Source organism: Notolepis coatsorum (genome assembly GCF_963971535.1).
Source record: "Notolepis coatsorum genome assembly, chromosome: 14".
In the NCBI taxonomy this organism is placed as follows: Eukaryota; Metazoa; Chordata; class Actinopteri; order Aulopiformes; family Paralepididae; genus Notolepis; species Notolepis coatsorum.
The window spans coordinates 59467892-59489172 of record NC_140178.1 but is presented as its reverse complement, the minus strand read 5'-3'; the positions used below and the strand labels follow the sequence as shown (position 1 = coordinate 59489172).

Sequence of the window (21281 nt, the reverse complement as noted above, 5' to 3'; positions counted from 1 at the left end):
TTAATGTTCATGATCTTATCCGATGTAGAATTCTGCAGCTTTTCAGTATTACTCTACTGCAAGTATGAATTAATAAAGTCAAGTCCTACGGCCGTGGACCAAGCCCAGATTAAGAATTACGAGGCCTCTGGGCCAGACTCTTGTGGAGGCCTCCACAGCCACACACACATGTGCACGCCCGCACAGTGGTGTTTTTTATATGTAAAACTTTGGTGTGGCAGCCACCAACCAAGGCTACATACCAGGCAAACTACAGTAATCAAAATTACAGTAATCCTGCTACTGATGCGTTTGGCGTATGGCTTAGAGTAGACGACAGAGTACAGAAACAGAAACAGAGTACAGGTGACACAGGAGCCAGCTGGAAATGAATTAATTCACGGCACATTTAATAACATAATTTTTATTAGGGGCATGGGGGAAGGTATCAAGTCTTCTCAAGTCAAAAGGCTCAAGTCCAAGTGAAGTCACGAGTCATTGGTGTTAAAGTCAAAGTCAAGTTGCAAGTCTTTTTTGATTTGGTCAAGTCAGAGCGTAGTGGAGGCCCCTCGTCACTAGGCGGAGCTTGAGGCCCACGGGCCGCGGCCCAAACGGCCCGTTGGTTAATCCGGGCTTGCCGTGGACAGTCCAGCCAGTGTTTGTGACTCGAGCCTGTGATGTCATCAAGATGTAAAACACCTATGGGATTTTAGAGGGATAAGGGGTACATTATCTGGTTTAGAACAACAGAATAACGCTTAGGCCTATAAGAAAATACTTCTAGCCATTCAGTCTGGAGCCACCTCAGGTTTGACATCTTCCATCCCCAGCTCTCTGGTTACTGACCTTGCCAGCAAGTTGCTGATAATAATAATAATACACTTTATTTGTATAGCCACCTTTCATACAGAAACTGCAGCTCAAAGTGCTGATGTCCACCAAACATTGATTGGTCATAGATCACAGGAATGACTAATCGTCCCTGATTAAAGACCTTCTCTAGGTGACTAATAATCCCATTGTTATCAACAAACCAATTTTAATCTGACAAATCTGTAAAAAGAAAAAAAAAGCCTACTTTCCAACATTATTCTGCAAATTAATGAAACGCCAAAGGATCCCTCGATGTCTAGTGTCGATCAAAAATTACATATTTGTAAAGATTGCATGGCCAAGGAAGTGCCTATATTTATATTATAATTAGTTATAAATTATTTTATATATATATATATGAATTAACGGATACATGACAAATAAAAACAATGAATTGACCACAAATGGCTAGATCGTCTAAACCCCTAATGTCCATCATGAGACACTGAAGGGGAGAATACAGAATCAATGAACATTTAGTCATATTCCATTTTAACACTGGGTTTATCCTGCCAAATCTTTTAGCATCCACTAGGGCCTGGGTTGAAAATGGATCTTGTGTGAAAGAGGAAGTTGGTTGCAGGGTGAAAAGGTCACAGTTCATCATGCTCATCCACGGCCATGCCTCCGTAGTCGGTTATGGTACTCATCTTGATGAAGTCTACCTTGTCCAGCATCTCAGAGACAGATAGACGGCCATCCTGACGGAAGGGAGAAAGAGAAACCAAAGACCAGGACGGAGGATAATGAGTAATGTAATTATACGAAGGGGGATGTGGACTCACCTCGTCGACCATCTCGGGGCGTTATTTACAGAATGTACTTGGATTGCATGCCAAAGGTCATTGTAAGAAAGATCTATATTGTCAACTCGGCAATATTAGAAATAAGTTGTTGCCGATGACATAGAAAAGTCTAAATTACAATGTAAATTTTTCTATGAATGCAATGATACCGGTACTGGATATCGGGCAGATACCAGACTAAAACATGGTACAGTATCTGAGAATTTCCCCAATACTAATCTGAGACCAAGGCCCATGTGTAATAGAAATAAAAACAATGCAACTAAATTGTATGCATTTTTGGCAAACAGAATGAGGAATCAAATAATGGAGAAATATAGATTATATCTCAGTATATATCCAGTGAGCCCAAACAAATGGACTATGTCTATACAGTAAAAACAATGGATTGGATTAGTACTTGATATCGGCCTTGAAGTTTACGTATTGGAACTGAAACAGTGGTATCAGGGCATCCCTAATTTCTACATTAAAGGGGAACTGCCCTATTTAACAATTCATACATGTTACTCTTATGGTCTTAAGCTCATGTTCACAAATATGGACTGAACCTTCCTACGCCATAACCAAATAACATATTGGAATTCTTAATTTGGGCGTTGTTCCCCGTCAGATTCAGTACAATGAAAATCATGTTTTACAGAACGTGTGTTGATGTAAAATTGCCCAGAATGCTAGAACTGTTGTTGTGAAAATGATGACTAAACCTCTTCGCTAAAAGCAATCTGATTTCACAACTGTTGAGGAAATATATTGCCCTGCAGAAGCTAATAGAAAAATGGCTTTAAAGTTCTTTGATTTTCCAGGCAGAATAGTGCACTGATTGAATTGATCTAATCTGTATTTATGTGATGAAAGGAAATATAACAATCGAACACTGCAACAGTATTTCTAGTGTCTTATAACCCCATCTAGTTCTCTGTTATAAAAGAGAACTGGCCCAAGTCCAAGAGGCCCATATACAGGTATATATATGTCATATCATCATAGGACTGTTAATCTGTTTCACAAGCAGGGCAGATGGGGACACATTTTGTCCTAGGCCCTACGGATGCCCTACTGTGGTCTTGCATTATTAGAACATAAAGATAATCAATATGATACAAAAAGGAAAAAAATTAACTTTCAAATGATTGATATTTGTAAAATAAAGAAGAAAGAAAAACAATTACTTTTTGTAGAAAAACCAACATGGCTTTATTTCAGATTCACAGAGAGAAAAATGTGTTGTTCACTTTTGTCTCCTCCACCTTCTCCTCTCCCTGCAGTCAAATGGACATGCCACCTCTGACGAATAACATGCTATTGGTGTTGTGTAAAAGAATTAAATTCAGTTCCCCCTCTTTTCTTACTTGAGCCGAACGTTTGCATCTTTATTTGCTCACTGGTTGTCATTAACTTCTCTGGGACCATGAAAACCATTCAAAGCCAATTATATCCCCAAAATATAAATACATTGGCGAATTAATTAAAATAAATAATCCTTTATATTCTTGAAAAGTGAAATTCTTGGAGATATGTATTCTGTCAGACGAGCAAAATGTACTTTGCTAGAGGCAACCCATCTATGTGAAGGACTATTCTCAATGTAGAGTGCATGTCAGCTCTGAGTGTCTTGGTTGTAATAATATCTATTGAATGGTTAAAAAGGAGCGTATTGAGGTGAGTGGAGTGCTCCTGTGTGTGTGTGTTACTCTATTAGTCTGCTTTCACACAAATCCGTGATTATGAGTCACAAGTAACATGTACATGTTCCCATGTGTGGGTGTGTGTTTTTGTGTGCGACTGTACATATACAGTTTGTGAGATAGGCTACGTTCAGACTGCAGGCGAAAGTGGCCCAAATCTGATCTTTTCAATTCTGTTGGGCCACTTTCATATGTAGTCCTAAATCAGATCAGATTTTTTGCAATGCGACCTCAGTCTGAACAGTCACATATTTCCAAACGGGGCTTTTTACATCTCTTCATGACCGAGTTGGATTCGGAACTCTCTGCCATCGCCCCATGTGGTTGTTGTCGTCATTGGTTTCAGCTCTGCTAAATGAAAGTGACATTGCGTGTCTCCTGTCCATCGTGCAGCACATTCAGGCCCACGAGAGAAAGACAATCAAATGTATGTTTTTTTTTCTTACAAGTCAATTATTAATTTGACTATTGAATATTCGTTGACAGCCCTACATGTGGGTCAGTTGAGGAGCGTGACCAGTTCACACTGGAATCTGATGTTGGCCACATTTAAAAAATTATGTGAACAGCCAAACAAAGAATTGGATCCAAGCAATAAATCAGAATTGAGCACTAAGGCCTGCAGTGTGAATGTAAACAGCGAGAGTGCGAGTCTGCCTGCTTCTCTATCCGAGTGTGTAAACACCGCTATCTCCTATCTCCAAACTCCCTCTAACTCACATGCGCAATGTGTGTACATAACTTACCGTCCCCAGCACCGACATGACATGAGATAACATGACCCCTCCGACCACCTTCCCAAACAAACCCCACTACATCCTCCATGCATTATCCCCTAAAACATTAAATCATTGTAACAGCATTCTCCATTGTATACAAAAATATACCCCCCCCCCCATATTTGCTTCAAAATCCCCGGGCCCCCTCCCCACCCCAACCCCATTGACCAGAACAGCGATGTCATCAAAGCTCGTCGTGTCTCTTGGTCAAGTCCTCTCCGTAATTGGTCGCTTGGCTCCCCACAAACATGTTCCAATTGACCAGAATCTCCTTCTTGGTCATTTTGGCGTCCTGTTGTCCGTGCATTAAGATTCCCGGGCGTGTCATTGATGTTGTGATTGAGAGAGAAAGAGGAAAGAGGAAAGAGAGAAGAGATGAAGATGAATACATGTAACAAGAAGGAGGAAGAGAATGGAGAGGGAGAATGGGAGCAGGTGAAGAAAGATGGATTGAGAAAAGGAGTGAGAGACAGAGAAGCTTGTTATAATTAACAGGTCATTACACCCAATTATTTCCATTATGTTGATTATCAGTCGATCTGCCTTTGACAGTGGCCATGAGAAGAGAGTCTTGAGCTCTGAGAATGCACAGACTCACTCCGTTTAGTTGTGTGTATGTGTATGTGTGCTAGGATCTGTTGCTTTGAGGTGCCGCGTCCAGTGCTAATGGGCAGCGACAAAATCCGTTCGAGGAGTTTCCTAAAAAGCGTGTTGGTGTGGAATGAGGGTTGGGGAGTGTGGAGGTGAGAGATTAATCTAGGTGTTTTTTTTTTCTTATCCATATTGGTTCTAACTAGGACTGTTTTAATTACCATCTTTATTTCACAACAAATGGGTAAGCTAGGGAAACGGAAGAGTTTTTACAGTGCATCAGTGGTTAAGCAGGTGAGAGGTGGTAGGATTTGATGTTTGTGGAATGAAGTAATTCATACAAATTTAAATCAGTTTCCTACCTCCCTAAACAACGGTGCCAAACTTTGAAGATTTGATCGAGGGAGAAATAAAGTGTTCTCAGGAGAGGAGGGATTTTCATAATCTGTCCTTTTCTATCTGTCCCCGAGACTGGGCTATGGGGGGCCACTCTATATATGTAAGACCTTAAAAATCACAGCATCCTTCTAAAGCCCCATCAAGTCTGAATGTAATGTAGCTCATATCCAGTGTTGGGAGAAGCCGATTACATGCAGTTTTACTACATTCAAATATTTGTTCAACTAATTCTTGTTTAGGTTGTTAATTACAAAAAGCTTAACTCCCCATGTTTTATTACTAGTTTGCAAATTTTAGAGCAGTTTCCCTCACACCACTCATATCCTAACAGAATACAGGTTTATGCAGAAGCCTTCAAATAGAATATCTTAAAAGAAATAAGAATGAAATACATAGGGGCTCTATACCATCAGGGGAGGTTCTGATGATGATGCACCCAATGTTTATGACCCTATATGCCCGGTATCAGTGCTCTTCATTTTGGCTTCTCGTTATGCTGATGATACAAGAATATGAGCTCATTCTACTGTTGTTGTAATTCTCGGAATGAGATGACAGGATGGGGTATCATGAAGCCCACCTGGTCTGTGTCCGTCTCATGGATCAAGTGTTGGGCCTCGTTGTCTGCGTGGTCCACCTCTCCAGGCAGGATCCAGTGGGACACCTCGCTAGGATCCAGGTAGCCATCCTACATTACGGCAGAGGGACAAAACACAGACATTAGCCCCCGTTATCAAGCCAGGCAAGTTTGTTTTGAGGGTATTGATATTATAAGTGCATTCACATGTACATAATCTGTTTCATCTATGAGTTGGTGCGTTTCCTGTGTACAATAGCTGTGATATATTGATATCCTGATGTTAATATTATAAACAGGGTTCCTGCAGGTTTCAACAAGTTACATTTAAGATTAAGACCTTTTTAAGACCACTTTGAATATAATTGAATGCCTATTTCACAACTATACTGGCAAAAACATATGAAAGAAAATTACTATGAAAAGTAATTCCATACGAATACAACTTTAATTGACTAATCTTATAGCAGAGATGAATTGACTAATCTTATAGCAGAGTTGAATTGACTGATCTTATAGTTGAGTTGAATTAACCTAGGGCTGTATACCAAATATGAAGGCATGCCATCATGAATCCATGCAACAGTGTGGATTTTTACTGCAGTCATCCACGAAACATATTGTAAAGAAATATACATACTGTATATTTTTTTATTAATCAAAAGAAGATTCCTTGCAGGAGTATTGAAAGCTAAAAGAAAATAGACCCTTATGAATGAAGTAGGACCATGACAATTGTATTATAGGATAAAGACATAAACAAATTTCATATCACATTGTAATTTGTACTGGAAAATGTTGGAATACAGTCAAATGTCATATACCGTCAAAACTGTGATATTTTGACAAGAAAAAACATTTGTTTTGTAATGTGAAGATGCACATTGTTTGTTAAACCTTCAAGTTACTTATGTACAATTTACTATTGTTATACATTTGGCCTGTGGAGCTTCCTTTTGACAATTTTTTTGTATCTCTTGATATGATATTTTAATATAAAAATATGATATCAATCATATCATATTTTTACATCTAATGGGACACAACAAATGTGAGGCAAAAGGGTCGACCAGCTCCTTTGGCAAGTGGCAGGTAATAACCCCCCCCCCCATGAAACATCTGTCGAGTCAGACTACATTTATTAGGCTCTAGATCAGTGGTTCTCAGAGTGGGGTCCTTGAGGTAGTTACAAAGGCTCCCCAGAAAAATGGGGAATTGTTTTAATTTCACTAAAATTGTATTCACTAGAAGTTAGCACAATGAGAGAATGTATAATCAGAATTACTCTAATCATAGGTTTCACAGTGTTATCCCCCCACCTACAGTATAATATACACAGTTATGGAATTCTGGATTAAATATATCTAACAACAAATATCTTCTCAGATGGAGGTCCCTGGAACAGAATTCTATCAGATGGGGGTCCCTGACCTATTACATGTCTATTTGGGGGTCCTCAACATGAAAAGGTTTGAGAGCCACTGTTCTAGATCATTCAAGATCAATGGATTTGATCACTTGACCACCAGGCCAGACGTTACCTTGTTGCTATCTCTGACATCCCAGAAGTGTTTCTTCTCCGTCTGCACCCATTCCGGCTCACTCTCTCCATTCTCCGGTGTGAACATGTCCCCTGCGGAGGAGCCACACAAACCACCTTGTTTAACTAACAAATAACAATTTATTAAGCACCTAGTGGGACTGGGAACTAATGAAGATGTATGTAAAGGGACACACAAAAAAACCAAATGCAGATTTATTTTGCACATAATCTCACACAAAAAACTATTTTTCACACAATCATTTTGTTTCACAAGTTATTGGGAGTTTGAATGTGGCCACCAGTGATGTCATCGTAATACCTTGTCTTATAGGGAGTGTGGTCCATGTTTAGACAGTTTTGAAGAATTGTACATGTTAACAAAGTGTATAGCAACAAATATTATTTAACGGCTAGAGTTAGAGGTAAGCAGGTAGAAAATGGGAATTTGAGAGTCAATGGATAGTTCTTTACTGGATGAGTCAATGAGAAGCAAAGTAGAAGCCATTCTGGAAGGATTTCCCTGCACTGAGACGTCCGGTATGAGACTTGAGTAACTGTCTGTAAATTCCTCATTAGTTCCCAGGTACTTAATCATCATTAACATATAATTCCTTATTAGTTCCCAGGTACTTAATCATCATTAACATATAATTCCTTATTAGTTCCCAGGTACTTAATCATCATTAACATATAATCCCTCATTAGTTCCCAGGTACTTAATCACCATTAACATATAATTCCTTATTAGTTCCCAGGTACTTTATCATCATTAACATATAATCCCTCATTAGTTCCTAGGTACTTAATCATTATTATTGTACCTCCTAAAGTGTTACCTAGAAATGCTATTGCTTCCTTTATCCATTTATAGAAAGTGGAGAAGAGTATGTATGAGAGAAAGAGTATGTATTCTCCAATGAAAATATTACCTACCAATGTATTCATTTACATCGATCTTTCCATCCCCATTCTTGTCGATGTCGTCCATCGTTTCCTAATGAGAAAAAAAGGTGAGGTCATCTTACCTGCAGCATAAATCTATAAATGTTTTTTCTGTTGTAGACACACCATGCTCGAGCCAATCAGCAGTACCCGCGGAAACATGTGACCAAGTCATACGTAGAGCTGTTTTGAGCACCTGCGCTAAAAAGTATAATGGAGCTCTATGGAGAAACCATGGCACTGCCCTGATTAAAAGTATAATGGAGCTCTATGGAGAAACCATGGCACTGCCCTGGCTAAAAGTATAATGGAGCTCTATAGAGAAACCATTGAAACTGACAGAGTAATTTCAAAGGAAAATTGGCAGATGTAATTTTGCCTCATCAGCATGGTAGTAAATGTGACACTTTCATCAATTCTATAGTAATTGTTGTGAAGGATCAGATTAAACCGAATATGTATATTTATTTATATATATATATTTAATTGTATTTGTATATCGTTTGATATCCCCTGTATATTCCTTGTACAATATGCATTGAATATCCCCGTTTCTACTAAACAGCCCATAATAGTTTCATTCTACCATTGGACTAGAACCTGGCGCCAGGTTGCCATACCCCTAGGTTCAAGTTCAATCGTGCCGCCTAACATGTCGAGGCAGCCCCCGGTTCCGCGCAGTAATATGCCGGGCGAAATACGTGTGGTACTATTTGTTCATAGCGCATATATATATGACGCTCGTAAAGTAGAACTTTCTTTTAGTCCAGTTCTTTACCCTCCAACAGAGTGACAGACGCAAAAGCCTCCCCACGAAGCACGTGCGGTGTAGTAAGGCCTACTTGGCCCAGAATAGGCATTGAGATATCGTGTAGATTAATAGTTGAATGGTCATAGTTTGGCACCATACCGTCGAGTTGGACGTATTCTATTAAGCTAATAATAGTCTATTTATGTATGGTGCATCGTTCGGTTCGAGTCCTACAGTTATCAGTACCCCCATCGTTCCTGACGTTATCTGGACGCTTATCCAGGCTGGTCAGACCCCTAGTGGTGATTGCATCCGAGGAGCTCCGGGTCAAGAGCGACTGGACCTGTATATTGGATTACTCTACCCGACGACGGCGAGCCTTCCACGGCTCTTGGATTATGCTTTATGTGCTTTGATTATTCCATGGATAAAGGCCAACACTGTCGAGTGTTGGAATTACCCCCCGGAGAGGACTACAGGTGAGGCGGCGCTCTACACGTGAGGTCGCACCACGTCTCTCCGTTGTGGACCAGCAGATACCGTTCCACAGAGGGTCCAGCTGTGTTCGTCTACGGCCCGAGGTTCTGTGGGCACTGGGTCTAAGACTTTGGATTCTCCCAAGACACCGTCGGCCAGATGGGATACCGCCAGCGACTTCTCTAACCCCCCCCCCTCCTACTGTCTTACAACCAGCGGGACCCCCCCCCCCTTAGTGTATCCAGCTATAATCATTTAAGTACTATCGCTATCGTTTCCTAAATATTCCAGGTTGTATACTTACTCCCTGCGCAACCAGAGATTGGACATTCAATGTTGATTTACCTACGAATACTCATTTGCCATAAAAGTGCATACTTAACATTTCAAATCATAAATGTAATTAAGTGAATATTATGTACACCCTTTGCTGTATTAAATATTCGATTTGGTCCATTTGTGTTGGTTCGTTTCATCAGGTGGGAAAGTGTTCATCATACTTATATCTTGTACTGGGTGGCCAGAAGTTAAAGTACATGAGGTAGTGGTATTAAATATCATATCTAACAATACAGTCAGGGAATTGTACCCCTCAGCTACAGTAATGGTGCATTCCATTGACTAGGATGCAATGGAACAGCCCTTGAAGTTAGAATTCCAAATAAACTGACAATCTGCAGTTATCTGACGTCATGTCAACATACACTATAAACATTGTTTTAACATGTTTTTAATCTTTAGAAGACAATTGAAGCTAGATTATCTGCTGTATATTGACAATAGATTTTAATCTAATCGAATCTATTGTAGTCTGCCCCATTGTTGCCATATGTGTGTGAGTGTGACAAATGGAGTCTGCCCTAAAACCAATTATCTTTTAACATCACAATGGTTGGAGATTGAGGTGGCAACCTTCACGATGATGCCCCTCATGTGGTCAAACTCTTCGGGGTGCAGGAAGGCGGTGAACTCCTCCCGGGTGGCAATGCCGTCGCCATCGACATCAGCCGTCTTGAAACGCCTCTGGTCGCGGGTCAGCATGCTCCTGTAGGTGGCCTTGTCGTCGACATCGTCAAACTCCTCATCTGGAAAGAGAGCAGGAGCAGCGATGATGAGTACGAGGCCAGCAGCGTCTGCTGGGGCTAGTGTGCCGATGGCGTGACGAGAAACTGTTTAAAACATCCCCTCCAATTCTTTTTATGGTTAACTCCTCTTGGAGAGCTCTCGCTCTCTCTCTCGCTCTCTCTCTCCCCCTCTCCCTCCCTCCATACTCAGTATAATACATGGTTGGGTTTCCTTCCAGTTGCTTTTGTACAGAGAATTTGGGTCGAAGGCGACACCACCCAATCTCCTCTCATGTCCATGAACAGTACCTTTTATTACAATACAAACATGATCAGCTCTGATCTCTCCCTAGATGCCACAACAAAGGCCTCAACACTCTAGACAGGCATTCTAGTATCTATACTTAAACTGATTAGAACTTCTAGTATCAATACTTCTTTATGAAACAATTGTTTGTAATTTTCTTCCTTTATTTATTGTATATACCTTCATATTATCTTTATTTTCTGTAAAATGTTGTGTAAACACAGATTTGAAAAAAAACGTGCTAGAAGCCTACAAATGAAAGCGATAGTAAAAGATCTCGCTCAACTGGAACAAACAAAGACCTCGAACATTTGATCTTTTTTTTTATCTACTTTTTCTCCTCCCTTTTTTCTGTATTTTTATCCCATCCCCAATTTAGTCGTTATGCCAATTCCCCCCTCCCCTTCCTGGTCGTTGCGCGCATTTGCCCCCCACTTGCCGGTCTAGGGAGCCCTGAAGTCTATCACATGCTTCCTCCGACATACGTGGAGACAGCCAGCCGCTTCTTTTCACCCGACAGCGAGGACTCTCACTGGGGGAGTGTAACGCGTGGGAGGATCACACTACCCTCCCCAGTTCCCTCCCTCGCTGTGCAGGCGCCCCGACCAATCTGTAGGAGTCGCTGTTTACAACGACCAGGACCCACCCCACCGGCTTTCCACCCGCTGACACTGTCAATTGTGTCAGTATGGGCGACCGACCAAGCCGGTGGTACCGCTGGCAGTTGGATTCGATCCCACTGTCTCTGCGGTGGTAGACAGACGCTTAGTCTGCTGCGCTACCCGGCCGCCAACATTTGATCTTTTAAAAAAGATTCTCAATGACAACCTCAGTGTGATGTGCCTTCATCACTGAAATGTAACGTATATATATATATACATACGTATAGATAGCCATAGGTGGTGTTCTTGTACTCCTCCTAGCCTGCCCACCCGTCCTACTCAAGTAGTAACCGTAGGTGATGTTCTTGTATTACCCCCACCCTCCCCGTCCGTCCTACCCAGGTAGTAGCCGTAGGTGGTGTTCTTGTACTCCTCCCAGCCGATCTTTCCGTCCTTGTTCTTGTCGTACTCATTCCAGTGCTTGTCAACGTTCTCCTCGATGTACCTCCTCTGCCGGTGCTTGATCCAGTAGTGGAGCTCGCTGTGGGTTACGTAGCCATCCTTGTCCATGTCGATGCGGTCCACGATCTTCCTGTGAGAGCCGGGAGAGGAGTGGTGGGTTAGTAAAGAATTCAATTCTCAATCATTTGGGCAATATCATGTCATGATTTGTGATACACAATTTTGTTGTGTCTAAATTAGTGATACAAATTTGAATATTAGGTCAGATTTCTCACAAAATAATTTCTGAAATATACTAAATATTGCCTTTTCCTTGTTCCTCCCATCCCCCAATTGTGTCATTATGCCAATTCCCTCCTGATCGTTTTGCTGCCCTATTGTCAGTCTGGGGAGGGTGTAGACTACCACATTTGTGTTCATAGGAACAGCCGACCAAGCCAGAGGTTGCCGGGAATTGAATAATGCATAATAATAATAACTAGACAATTCCGCGCGGGGGAAATTGTGAAAGTGTGGGTGACGCCTGTGCACCGCCGGCCAACGGGGGAGAGGGTCTCTCGCGAGTCTCTATGACAAACGGTTCAAAGGATACAAAAAGGGGGCGCGGCCTAATGATCGGGGGAGTGGTCAACATAGACCAATCAAAGAGGATATCCCTACTGAGTGCAATGACACAACCCGCAACACTATTACACTATTACACAATATTACACTATTACACACTATTACACTATTACACACTATTACACACTATTACACTATTACACACTATTACACTATTACACTATTACACACTATAACACTATTACACTATTACACACTATTGCACTATTACACTATTACACACTATTACACTATTACACACTATTACACTATTACACACTATTACACTATTACACTATTACACACTATTACACTATTACACTATTACACACTATTACACTATTACACTATTACACTATTACACTATTACACACTATTACACTATTACACTATTACACACTATTACACTATTACACTATTACACACTATTACACTATTACACACTATTACACTATTACACTATTACACACTATTACACTATTACACTATTACACACTATTACACTATTACACACTATTACACTATTACACACTATTACACTATTACACGCTATTACACTATTACACTATTACACACTATTACACACTATTACACTATTACACACTATTACACTATTACACACTATTACACTATTACACTATTACACACTATTACACACTATTACACTATTACACACTATTACACTATTACACACTATTACACTATTACACACTATTACACTATTACACTATTACACACTATTACACACTATTACACTATTACACACTATTACACACTATTACACACTATTACACACTATTACACTATTACACTATTACACTATTACACAATATTACACAATTACACACTATTACACACTATTACACTATTACACACTATTACACTATTACACTATTACACTATTACACACTATTACACTATTACACACTATTACACTATTACACACTATTACACTATTACACAATATTACACTATTACACACTATTACACTATTACACTATTACACTATTACACGCTATTACACTATTACACTATTACACACTATTACACACTATTACACACTATTACACTATTACACACTATTACACTATTACACACTATTACACTATTACACTATTACACACTATTACACTATTACGCTATTACACTATTACACACTATTACACTATTACACTATTACACACTATTACACTATTACACTATTACACTATTACACTATTACACACTATTACACTATTACACTATTACACACTATTACACTATTACACACTATTACACTATTACACTATTACACTATTACACACTATTACACTATTACACACTATTACACTATTACACTATTACACACTATTACACTATTACACTATTACACTATTACACACTATTACACTATTACACACTATTACACTATTAGACACTATTACACTATTACACACTATTACACACTATTACACTATTACACAATATTACACTATTACACACTATTACACTATTACACACTATTACACTATTACACTATTACACACTATTACACTATTACACTATTACACACTATTACACTATTACACACTATTACACTATTACACACTATTACACTATTACACACTATTACACTATTACACACTATTACACTATTACACTATTACACACTATTACACTATTACACACTATTACACTATTACACTATTACACTATTACACACTATTACACTATTACACACTATTACACTATTACACTATTACACACTATTACACTATTACACACTATTACACACTATTACACTATTACACTATTACACAATATTACACTATTACACACTATTACACTATTACACTATTACACACTATTACACTATTACACACTATTACACTATTACACACTATTACACTATTACACACTATTACACTATTACACTATTACACAATATTACACTATTACACACTATTACACTATTACACAATATTACACTATTACACACTATTACACTATTACACTATTACACACTATTACACTATTACACACTATTATACACTATTACACTATTACACACTATTACACTATTACACTATTACACACTATTACACTATTACACTATTACACAATATTACACTATTACACACTATTACACTATTACACACTATTACACTATTACACACTATTACACTATTACACACTATTACACTATTACACTATTACACACTATTACACTATTACACTATTACACACTATTACACTATTACACACTATTACACTATTACACACTATTACACTATTACACTATTACACACTATTACACTATTACACTATTACACACTATTACACTATTACACACTATTACACTATTACACACTATTACACTATTACACACTATTACACTATTACACTATTACACAATATTACACTATTACACACTATTACACTATTACACAATATTACACTATTACACACTATTACACTATTACACACTATTACACTATTACACACTATTATACACTATTACACTATTACACACTATTACACTATTACACAATTACACTATTACACAATATTACACTATTACACACTATTACACTATTACACACTATTACACTATTACACACTATTACACTATTACACACTATTACACTATTACACACTATTACACTATTACACTATTACACTATTACACACTATTACACTATTACACTATTACACACTATTACACTATTACACACTATTACACTATTACACACTATTACACTATTAAACCGAGTACAATGGCACAATCCGCAAGTCTCTACGACAAACGGTTCAAGAGATACACTGAGGGGGTGTGGCCTAAGGGGGCGTGGTCTAAGGATCGGGGGAGTGGTCAACATGGACCAATGAAAAATGAAAGAGGATATCCCTACTGAGTACAATGACACAACCCACAAGACAGAGGGCGCTGTCAGCAATTCAGTACTGCAACACAGTGATGGCCAATGATGGGTTAAGTGGATGATGTCATTGGCAGCTCAGCCACGAGCCACACAGCTGAACCAATCATGAGTGAGCCATGAGCCACACAGGTGAAGCAATCACTATGACTTGCATATTTTCTATCCAATGCATTTGTATGGAGGCAGATGCATGACTGCATTGTCACATTGATTAAAAGAAAACTATAAGAGATGAAGCGTTGTGACGCGCACATGAGCACTACAACGAGTAGGCGAAGGGTTGTGCGCGATATTGTGACATTCGTGCAATATTGTGGCACTCCTTCGGCGATCGGAACAGAAGGCTAAAAAATAGTGTGAAAAATGTGATTTCTAGAGTGCGATTGCATGGCGGTCAATGGGGAGGAGAACCTTCAAACAAATGGTCGTCAGTTGAGATAGAAATGTCCAATTCCATTTATTTTTCTTTTGTGAGCGGGATGACAGCCGGTCATCGTTTTGATGTGTTTGTTTTATTTCTACGTCCAAAATTGAGATCACACTCGCAATTCACCCAAGGTAGGGGGAAAAAGATTATTTCAGCTGCTACACTCTAAAATGCAATGCATTCCCAATGGGACCGATATTTTACCGTTTAAAGTCGATTCGTAGCCAGACGGTGCGGTGAAACTTTACGAGTTCGAATAGCACATCGAGTTAGAGCAAGCCGGTCGTTTTGATACCTTTCACGTGTATGGGGCGCGAACGCTCTGGCACGAGTGTGTTGGCAAAATCGGTGGAATAAAGAATAATAATAAAAAGAGTATGGATATGTATAGTGTGGGTGGCAACCTGGCTTCGCCAGGTCACCCACACTAATAATTCAAAACAATCAGTTTTGACACTATCACACATCCTGTTCATCTGCACCTTTGATTACACCGCTTACTTGCTCATATTCCTATATTCAGAGTTAATTATATTGTTTACACTGCTTATTTTTATCTTTACTATAGTTTTATTGCCTATATTTAGGTCTTCTACTATTACCATGCCCGTACCTGTACCCCACCTCCCCATGCTCCTATGACACCCGAATTTCCCCAAGGGGATCAATAAAGGAAAATCTTATCACATGCTGTCTAATATGATGAAGATCACCCAACATATGATTATTCACTCCTAAGCTAGTATTGTGATATTTATACAGTATATAGAAGAAAAAGTACCCCGAATATTGTGTTATTTATCTTTTTATTCCTTTTATCCATAATCGTTCAGCACTACTTCCTTCCCCATTACTTGGTATGGCACATATGAAACCAGGCCCTGGTGGTCTTCCCTGGCATTTCTGCTACCACCAATCCTGTGTGTGCGTGTGAAGACTCTGATCCATCCTATTTATTCTGCAATAATGGGACAGAAAAAATGCACACTGCTACACATTCGTTAAAAGGGGAACTCAAATAAAGAATTCCCATGTGTTATGACCATGGCCTACAAAAGTTAAATTGGTATGTGTGACCATGAGCTACTCTCTCTCCCAAAGAGAGAAGTAAGACTCTGGAGCCACTCCATAGACAATTAATGAGAGACTGGATGTGTGGACCACACATTTTCTTTTTGTTTTTACACCCAAATGTGTTCTTTGGTGTTTTGAGCTACACAGGGAATGGACCCCTAACCCTGGCAATGTTAGTACTGTGCTCTATCCTTTGAGCTACACAGGGAATAGAACCCCTAACTGTGACAGTGTTAGTGCCATGTTCAAACCTTTGAGCCTCACAGGGAATTGAACCCCTAACCCTGGTAGTGTTAGTGCCATGTTCCATCCTTTGAGGTACACCGGGAAATTGAACCCCTAACCCTGGTAGTGTTATGAGTAATCATTACTGAATGAGTCTCTCTAAAGGAATGCACCAACGTTATGGGACATAACAGTCAGATAAGAAGATCGATACCAATTTCCTTTCTGTGTGCTCAGTAGAAAGCTATCTGGCTGCAAGCTAGCCTAGCTTACCACAATGGATACAGATCAGCTAGCCTAGCTGTTGGCCAAAAACACCTCTTCCTGAGTTTTAAGCTAGGCTAGCTGATCCGTATTTGCTTCTATTAATTTGTGCTAAGCTAGGCTAGCTTGCAGCCAGATAACTTTCTACATGAATGCAGAGAGAGTCAATTGGTATCCATCTTCTCGTCTGGCTATGGAGAAGACGGTAAGCTCATTTCCCATAACGTTGGCACGTTCCTTTAAAAAAAGAAAGGTTTGAGGAATGTTAGGGGAACATACGCCAGCCTGACTTTGCTCTCCTCCGGGGTGAGCTGGTCGAAGGTCTTCGAGTCCTCCTTGCCCAGGAAGGCCTCATGGTCGTACTGGAAGCCGTCGCCGTCCTTGTGGGCGCTGTCACTCAGTTCACTCTGGTGATGGACGCGCTTCTCCTTTGCAGGAACGGCGAAGGCTACCGCCGCCAGAAGGAACCATGACCCCAGTAACCTCAGCATCTTCTCTTGTCTAATAAAGGAAGGAGGGTGAGAGAGACACCATTTAGACAAGAATATAGACAATAGATACACAGATACAGATTGACATATACAATACAAATTTTATTGGCTTTACATTTACAGTATAAGTAGTAGTTGTAGGAAAGCCCTTGATAATAAGATGACTGATTTGTAATTGCCCATTAATATGTTGTCATTGTTTATTGACAGGAGAGGGTGATTGATTTCATGCCAATGTAATTGTTCAGTGTGTGATGTGCTCCAGCTAGTGTCACATTCTGATTACTGGTCCTTTAACACGTTGATTGCCTAAGGCTAAATTCATGATATACCATCCCTTGCCAGCTCTATTTGTCTATGGAGAAGTTCCCCTTCTTTGCAGGGCTATAACTTTTTAAATTCTATTGCTAAATTGCCATTATTAGGGCCCATTCAATATCCTATATGTATTGTTCAGGGTGTATGAACGTTAAACTTTTTCATTCACATATTCATACTAAAATATGATCTAAAGTATAAGTATGTTTTCATCTCTTTCTGCAGCTTTCTCCAGAACGTGATTTATAGCCCCAATAGCATTATATTGATGATCAAATACAGTTTGATAGCAATTGGCGCGATATAAAAAAATCCAACTGGACGGACTTCTGGAAGTTACTACACGTCATCTGATGTTGACCGGATGGGCGAGGGGGCGTTTATAATTCCGTGGGCAGCGTTATAACATTCATCTAATGTGCGTCAAATGTTCATCATAGCAGTTAGTGTCAAACACGGTAATATTACACGCTAAAACTCACCCCAGTCTCCGCGGGCCGCTGGGCGATCAGCGTGGGGTAGACAGTTTTCCATTATGGGATGTTGAAATACCCGGTCCATTTCCAGGTTGTATAATACTATATACGTCCAAATCATGTTGTTTATCGAGTTATTTGCAACCGATCGATGTCCAGTGTATCAAGATGGAGTCCCGGGACCTATAGCGAGTGCCCGGAAGTAATATGGGTGATCTGATCAGCACTTCATCCACATAACTTCCTGTTTGGCGCTTCTGCCGATCGGCCACCAGATGGCGCTCTTGAACCGCTAGAGGATTGAGAGGAGCTCAGAACTGTGTGTGAAGGCTGCGGATGGAAAATATGATTCCGATCACAGATTGAATATTGAAATATTGATATTAAAGACGAGATACGGCGTCCTCTGCAACTTGAGCATGGCGGGGAAGGACGCCTAAACACGTTTTCGGCACTTAAACTGTTAAGAGTTTTTTCCTAACTTTGGCCAGTTTGTCTCAGTCCAGCTGTTTGATGGTATGCTACAGTTACCTCTCCTTTTGGGGAAATTTTATAGTTTCAGTAGTAGTAGGCTAGACTACAGTTACTGTAGACTACTTAAGCCTATTATATACCTCTGACCTACGGCATGTTTCACACACTGTAGACCTACATTTAGGTAATTGAAGTAATACTATCAAGTCTGAATGAAGTCATACTATCAAGTCTGAATAAAGTACAGGCTATCCCAGGCCTGGTACATGTACAAAGTAATACTATCAAGTCTGAATTAAGTAATACTATCAAGTCTGGATGAAGTCATTATGACTTTATAGGCTTATCATATCATTATGAATTGAAAATGGGGGACCCTGATGTAAACAAGACGGAAGTCTTTCTCTGGTCTGCATCCCCTTAACAATTGTGTGTATTGAGCCGTACTGTATTGTACCCATTTTGCAATCTGTTAATAAAGTTTTCAATCAATCAAGTACAGGCTACCCCAGGCCTGGTACATGTACAATGTAATACTATCAAGTCTGAATGAAGTAATATTATCAAGTCTGAATGAAGTAATATCATCATGTCTGAATGAAGTAATATCACCATGTCCGAATGAAGTAATATCACCATGTCCGAATGAAGTAATATCACCATGTCTGAATGAAGTAATAAATATCACCATGTCTGAATGAAGTAATACTATCAACTATAGTCTATATCAAGTAAAGCCTATATCACAGGCCTGGTTTGAGGGTAATTAGACTATAGAGACTAGGGTGCAGCAACTCATTCTGAGTGCATCAGAGTTTCATGTAGCTCCCAACGTTGCATGTGAACGTTAGAAAGAAAAAGTCCAAAGAAAGATTTTGACATTATGCTGCTATTTACAAAAGGAATAGATTTGCTAGCTCGGAAGAAAATTCACTTACATTTGTCTTCTTTGCAACGCCCTCTCTCTTTGCTTTGTGTAGAGATTATGGAGTACACGTTGGTAGACTCCCTTGCCTCTTTAAACTCTGCAATGACGGAATAGGTGCCAGTCTTGTTCAGTCGACCACTCACAAACGCCCTGGAATAAATGTTAACCAATAAAAAGTACCGAAATGGAGTAACGGAGTCTAAAGACGGGCCCGATTGGCTGCGAACCGCCACGTTGACACGCGTAAAAGTCCCGATGTGTAGCGCTCCTTCTCCGGAGCGCGCCTGTAAGCATGTTCAGTTTCAACTTCTGAACGCTATAGTTTTCGTCAGCATTCAGCACTTGAAGGAAACCCCAAATACGTGTCACACTAATACCATGACGCGTAAAGCAAACTGCAAGACTGACGTCCAGATTATGGCCACACGACTGGAGTAAGGAATGTCGTATTGACTTGGAAAGAAATAATAAATCTGAGTTCCCCACACAATAACATCTCCCTCGGTGTGAAAAATGAACGCTTGGGAGCAGGATCATCAGGATGGGATTCCTTTTTTAACAGAATTTGATCTAGAATCTCTATACACAGACAAATGTTTCTGAACTTTCAAATTCGGTCCAGTATTACCTGTACCTCGGAACAACAGATGAGGTACTCAAAAAACTGAGCACCCTCCAACCTAACAAGGCCACTGCCTGGCCATGCCAACATCCTCTCCAAATCCCTCAGAGACTCAGCAGCCGCAATCACCCCAGTCATCACACACCCTCTCCATAACAGGGACACGTCCCCAAGGACTTCAAAATTGCGAGAGTGACCCCCCCTGCACAAAAAAAGGGCAGCAAATTAGACCCAGGCAACTACCGCCCTGTTTCTATTCTTACCTCCATCTCGAAAGTCATGGAAAAAATAGTCTACGAACAGGTCGAAAAGTAGCGGAAAAAATCGAATCTACGAATTCCAATCTGGCTTCAGAACATCCCTCTGAGCAATTTTATGTTGAATAGACGTTTAAAAGACGTCTAAATGGCCCATAGACGTCTAGAACGTCTATGTTTAGACGTTGTTTCAACGTCATGACATAGACGTCTAAAATCAGTCTAGAATGGGGTGAAAAGTGAACGTTTGGTAGACGTCTATTCTAGACGTGTTTTGAACGTCTAAGCTTAGACGTGTTTTGAACGTCTATGTTTAGACGTTGTTTCAACGTCATGACATAGACGTCTAAAATCAGTCTAG

At 39.8% G+C, this 21281-nt stretch overlaps 1 protein-coding gene across 3 annotated transcripts; it reads right to left on the bottom strand.

The window, feature by feature from the left end:
- Positions 1-387: 387 nt before the first annotated feature.
- Positions 388-20244, bottom strand: rcn3 (reticulocalbin 3, EF-hand calcium binding domain). 3 transcript variants are annotated; one of them, XM_084328671.1, is made up of 9 exons: positions 20052-20244; positions 17634-17855; positions 11777-11970; positions 10318-10490; positions 8169-8229; positions 7234-7325; positions 5696-5803; positions 1518-1553; positions 388-678 (listed from the first exon to the last, which is right to left on the bottom strand). In XM_084328671.1, the coding sequence occupies exons 2-9, from the start codon at positions 17843-17845 to the stop codon at positions 523-525; spliced, it is 1032 nt and encodes a 343-aa protein (XP_084184797.1). In that variant the 5' UTR covers positions 17846-17855; positions 20052-20244; the 3' UTR covers positions 388-522. The 3 variants fall into 3 exon arrangements, with proteins under 3 accessions (XP_084184797.1, XP_084184799.1, XP_084184798.1); XM_084328673.1 differs by having other exon boundaries at positions 536-1553; positions 20052-20236; XM_084328672.1 differs by lacking the exons at positions 388-678; positions 1518-1553 and adding an exon at positions 4281-4417 and having other exon boundaries at positions 20052-20224.
- Between the last annotated feature and the right edge of the window lie 1037 nt (positions 20245-21281).

Coding starts and splice junctions, on each gene's coding strand:
- rcn3 (XM_084328671.1), bottom strand. CDS start 17,845: ATGCTGAGGTTACTGGGGTCATGGTTCCTTCTGGCGGCGGTAGCCTTC. Junction 7,326..8,168: donor CGATGTAAATGAATACATTG/GTAGGTAATATT, acceptor GCTCCTCCGCAG/GGGACATGTTCACACCGGAG. Junction 1,554..5,695: donor ATGAGACGGACACAGACCAG/GTGGGCTTCATG, acceptor CCCTTCCGTCAG/GATGGCCGTCTATCTGTCTC.